A 5,175-nucleotide genomic window follows, 5' to 3' on the forward strand; every position below is an offset into this window, starting at 1 on the left:
ACAAAAACCAAGCAAAACAAGACAAAAAAAAAAAACCCACAGAGAAACACAACTTCTTATATGTTAGAATGGCAAAAGTCTAAGATTGATATTATGTATTGTCCCTGTTATCTATTGTTGCAAAACTCTATCACTCCGAAACTTAGTAACTTAAACAATTAACAATCACTACTTTGTCTCACTGTTTTCTTGAGTCAGGAATTGGGAAAGAATGGTTGGGTGGGGTCTGGCCTGGGGGGGCGTGTCTTTCCTGCAGAACAGATCCCCCTTGAGGGGTTGAACCCAGGGATTCCTCCCACTGAGCTACACCCCCAACTCTTTTTATTTTTTATTTATTTTATATTATTTATTTATTTATTTTGGTAGGGGGATTAAACCCAGAGGTGGTCGACCCCTGAGCCACATCCCCAGCTCTTTATAGATTTTATTTTGAGACAGGGTTTCACTAAGTTGTCCAGGCTGGCCTCGAACTGGTGACCCACCTGCCTCAGCGTCTCAGATTGCTGGTATTACAGGTGCGTGCCCAGTTCTGCTATTCAGTGTGGAAAAGTAAGGGCTGGAGTAACAGGGGCACCTCTCTCTTCACATACTGTCAGGTCTCTTCATGTGTATAGTTGAGGCTTCCTGGAATCATGCCAGCCTCAGGGCCCTCGGGGATCTTACTGGGAGACTCAAGTCATAGGCTAACAAGGTGGATGGATGCTGTACCACCTTTTGCAACCAAGCCTAAAAAGTCCTACACACAATGCCACTCCTCCTGTGTTCTTTGGGTTACAAGTTAGTCAACAAACTTGCCCAAATTAAAAGGGGGCGGTGTGGGAGGGTAGATGTAGGCTCTGCCTCTTGTGGGAACGGCCAAAGTCTAGCTGAGCTTGTGGAATGAGAAATATTATCGCAGCTGTGCTTGGATGATTCAATCTGTGGTGGGTTCACCTGAAAAGAAAAGCAGGCGGCAGATCATCCCGGCCCTGTGAGCCACAGCAACCCAACAGTATTGACAAGAACTGTGATGAGGGGCTGGGGCTGGGCTCAGCGGTACAGCGCTGCCTAGCACATGTGAGGTGCTGGGTTTGATCCTCACCATCACATGAAAATAAATAAACAGAATAAAGATAGGCTGCCCAGGCTGGCCCCAAATTCCTGGGCTCAACCTCCTGAGAGGTTGGGACTAGAGGCACATGCCACCCCCAAAAAAAAGATCTTGAGGGGAGGGCTTGAAAGATGAGAGCCAGTTCCAAGTGACAGCCTTGGCGGTCAGCCTAGCCTAGGTGAGGGCAAAAGCGCCCGAGTGGGAGACAGGAAAGCTCCAAGGGCTGGCCTATCCAGCTGCTTTCTTCACTGAGAAGGGAAACAGTGAAGTTTGACTTGGACATATTGGCTTCCACAGATCAGGGCGAAACAAGACTGGAACCCGCACAATAAAAATTTAGGTAAGAATAAATAGTATTTAGAAGGCATAGGAATGGGCCCGGGTACAGGGGCGCATGCCTGTAATCCCGGGAGACTGAGGCAAGAGGCTGGAAAGTTCGAGGCCAGCCTCAACAATTTAGCGAAGTCTTGTCTCAAAATAAGAAATAAAAGGGGCTGGGGATGTGGCTCGGTGGTAAAGTGCCCCTGGGTTCAGACCCCAGCACCAAAGGGAGAAAACACGGCATAGAGTGGAGAGGTAAGTCAGCCCAAGGATTTAGAACCTCTCCCACCCTTTTTCCTCGGTCCTAGGTCTTCAACATCTTGAAACACGCATGCGCACACGATGTCCTGGGGGCTGCACCCCGCGGCGGCTTTCCGAATGCGCACGCGCGAGGTCGGCCGGTCGCCGTGGGAGACGCGTGGCCCCCGCCCGGCAGTCGGCGCCCGAGTCGTCCCGCCCGGCAGCCCAGCCGCGGGTCCCAGTGGCTAACCCGCGGGCTAATGAGCCGCCGCGGTGGGGTCGGGGCTGCGGGGTTCAGCGAGGAGTGCGAGGACGATGAGGAAGAGGAGGCGCCGGAGGGCGGCGCGGCGGGCTCTCCGGGGTCCAAGCTACCTCCCATCGCGGGCAGCACCTCAGAACCGGCCAAACGGAAGGTGAAGAAGAAAAAGAAGAAGAAGAAGAAGACCAAGGGGTCGGGCAAGGGGGACGGTAAGAGGAGAGCTAGCGTGGCCACCTCCGCTACCCCCTGAGATTCCTCTCGCTGGACACCCACCTCCTCCCAGAGGTGCCACCTTCCACCCAGAGAGAGCTGGGAACAAGACAGAGACGCTCCAATCCAGAGCCCCCTGGTCTCCACATGCTACTTAGGTTGGCGCAGTGATGTCCCGCCCTACGCCTTAAGACCACCGTGTCCACAGAGATTGTCCTTCCAAGAGACCCCTTCAAGGCCACAGAAGTTCCACCAACTTTGCAGAGACCCCCACATGGATGCACCGAGAGTTCCCAATATGCAATAATTCCTCAACTCCTCGCCCACCAGCCCCACAGATACCCTCTCAACTTCCCAGTCCCTCAGCCCAACTTCTTTCCCTAATACTCACACCTCCCTGCAGAAATCTCAAGCCCTCTACAGAGACCACTCACAGAGAGACTTCTCTTGACCTGAAGACACTGACAATCACATACAGAAACACAGACTCCTGCCTTCCCCCCCAAGAGGTGGTCCTCACGTCCTCACGCATCAAGGGGCACCTGCCTCTGGATGCTGTGTGGACACCCACACCCAGGTAAATGCTTAGGAAGAATCCTCCCTGGGTGGACCCCACCTCCATCCACCAAGGGGCAGCCCCACTGCATACCTGTCACTGCCCCATCCTCTTATCCCTTCCCAACACATCCTCATGTCGGTGACACCATCCGATGACACTAAAGCACAGCTACCCCGTCATGCACATAATTCACAGGCAGCACACACACAGATACTGTTAGACACTCACATGCATAGACACCCTTGCGGGCTTCCCAGCATACCCACGCAGGTACCCCAGCCTCAATGACAACTGCAGAGTCCCCACACCACACTAAGCTCTTCTCATAGGATCCCCAGATTTCTTCTCCACAAAGGCCCTGAATGCCCACTTCAAGGAGAGGGTGCGGCAATGATGTAGAATGCATCCGTCCATGAGCACAGTGATTCCATTGTCACCTGTGTGGTCCAGCTCAGTGGATTTGACCGTCAGGGAAATGGCCCTGACCTCCAGTGAGACTGGCTCCTGGCTCAAGTTTCTGGTATCTGGCTGTCTGTGTGCAGGAGGCAGAGGAATGGCAGGCAGCCCTGTTCGGCCTTGTAGTCTGGGGAAGGAAGCAAGGACAAGGGTATAATGGCTTCTTCAGGTGGAATTGTAATAAAAAGACAGGGGGGAAAAAAAAACAATTCTGGAGTATAAGGCAAAGATCCTGTGTGTATCCACAAAGCAAAATCAGGAAGTGTATTGTCTTTTTGGTGTATAACTTTTCACTGTTCAAATTATGGTGGTATGTACCTCATACTGTCAGCAGGGGACACCAGATAGTTTTGGGGGTGTAGAAGATAAAGAAATATCAAGACATGAATTTTCCCCTTATTTTCTTTGCTCTCTCCCCTCCCTTTTGGCTGAGGGAGGTATTTCTGTCTCCTAAAAACTAGAAGGATGAACTGATAAAAGAACCATAACTTGTAGTACTTTATAGGAATGTCATATAATTCTGAAAAGCTACTTAAAAAAAAAAAAAGGAACAAAGAAAGAAATAGTACAAGCCACACAGCAGAAGTATTTCCGGGTTTGGCATGAAGCCAACTGCATCAGTCAAATTTAGGAAGCTTTTTTGCTTGTCTCCATTTCTTCCATCATCAAGTGTCTAGACTGGCAGTCGAATTACAGACACAGACTGGAAAGTACCTTGGTAAACCTGGGGCAAGGTTCAGTGGGGGGGCAGCAGGGCAGCCAGAGCCAGGTCCTACCTTTGAATCCGACTCTGCCATTTGCTGTGTGACATTGGCAGTTAATGAAGCTCTTGGGTCCTCAGTTTCCTGACCTGGAGAACAGGACTGATAGCTTCTATCAGGAGGGCCTGCTTTCCAGTAGGTGCTCAAACAATGGTTCCCGGGGCTGGGGTGTAGCTTGTTGGCAGGGTGTGTGGTTGGTACACACAAGGCCCTGGTTCCTTCCCCAATACCACAAAATAAGTAAGTAAGTAAATAAATAAAGGCTCCTCTTGCCCCCAGATGATTTAACCCAAAGCATAAGAGACTGGTGGGCTTGGCAATCTGAGCCCTGGGTGAAGAGTGGTCCCCACGCCCCTTCCATCTTTGGTGATTCAGGCATCCTCCCAGGCAGGCTCAGGGCAGACATGGCCGCAAACACTAACCTCTTCATCTGCTCAGCAGATAAACATCAGAGTCGAGGCCTGAAGAGTCAGCCACTTTCTTCATCCTTCCATGACATCTTAAATCCCAGCAAAGACCATGGTGCCAAGTCAGAGCCCAAACCGGACAAAGAGGCAAACAAGCACAGCCCTTCCTACTCCTGCACCGTGGTGAGCCTGCCCCCCTTTGCCGAAGTGGAAGAGAACCTTTCCAACCAAATCAACGAGAGCCTGCGTTGGGATGGGATTCTCGCTGACCCAGAGGCAGAAAAAGAAAGGATTCGCGTATATAAAGTGAACCGGAGGAAGCGGTACCGGATTTTGGCTCTCAAGAGCTTCCACGAGGATGCCTCTGCTGAGGACAGCCCTGAGAACTTACCCTACCTCTCAGACAAGGACTGCAGGGCCAGCAGCAGGCCACCAGCGGCGAAAACCGACTGCTCTCATCACTTCTTAGAAGGAAATCTCTCTGCGAAGCTCCTACCCTCTGATGTAGGCACTGCTGTGCCAGAGTGAAGTCTACCCACAACACTGAGGAGTGTCTCCTTACCACAAATTTATGTTTTTTAAAAAGAACCATAATAAAAGGAAATCAGACCGGTATGGGAATGCAGTAAAAGTAGGGAGTACGGAGAAGACCAGCCTCTCCTTCACCCCGAGGCTCCGAAGTGCCTGGGAAAGTTACATTCCTGAAGAACCCAGGCAACTCAGCAGACTCGGTGCTCTCCAGAATTGCCTTTTTTTTAAACTGGCATCTCTCTTTGTTGTGTAATTTCTCATCACAGTTAGCTGTCTATAATCTGCCCCCAAAAGGAAAAGAACTGTGGATTATGTAAATTCTCAGTCTCAAACTAAGTTCA

General features: G+C 50.9%; 1 protein-coding gene across 1 annotated transcript; it reads left to right on the plus strand.

Annotated features, from left to right (window-relative positions):
• Positions 1 to 1,911: 1,911 nt before the first annotated feature.
• Liat1 (ligand of ATE1) lies at positions 1,912 to 4,831 on the plus strand. Its single transcript, XM_077800538.1, has 2 exons — positions 1,912 to 2,119; positions 4,335 to 4,831. The coding sequence occupies exons 1-2, from the start codon at positions 1,912 to 1,914 to the stop codon at positions 4,829 to 4,831; spliced, it is 705 nt and encodes a 234-aa protein (XP_077656664.1).
• Positions 4,832 to 5,175: the final 344 nt, after the last annotated feature.

This window comes from Urocitellus parryii, chromosome 7 (genome assembly GCF_045843805.1).
Source record: "Urocitellus parryii isolate mUroPar1 chromosome 7, mUroPar1.hap1, whole genome shotgun sequence".
Classification (NCBI taxonomy): domain Eukaryota; kingdom Metazoa; phylum Chordata; class Mammalia; order Rodentia; family Sciuridae; genus Urocitellus; species Urocitellus parryii.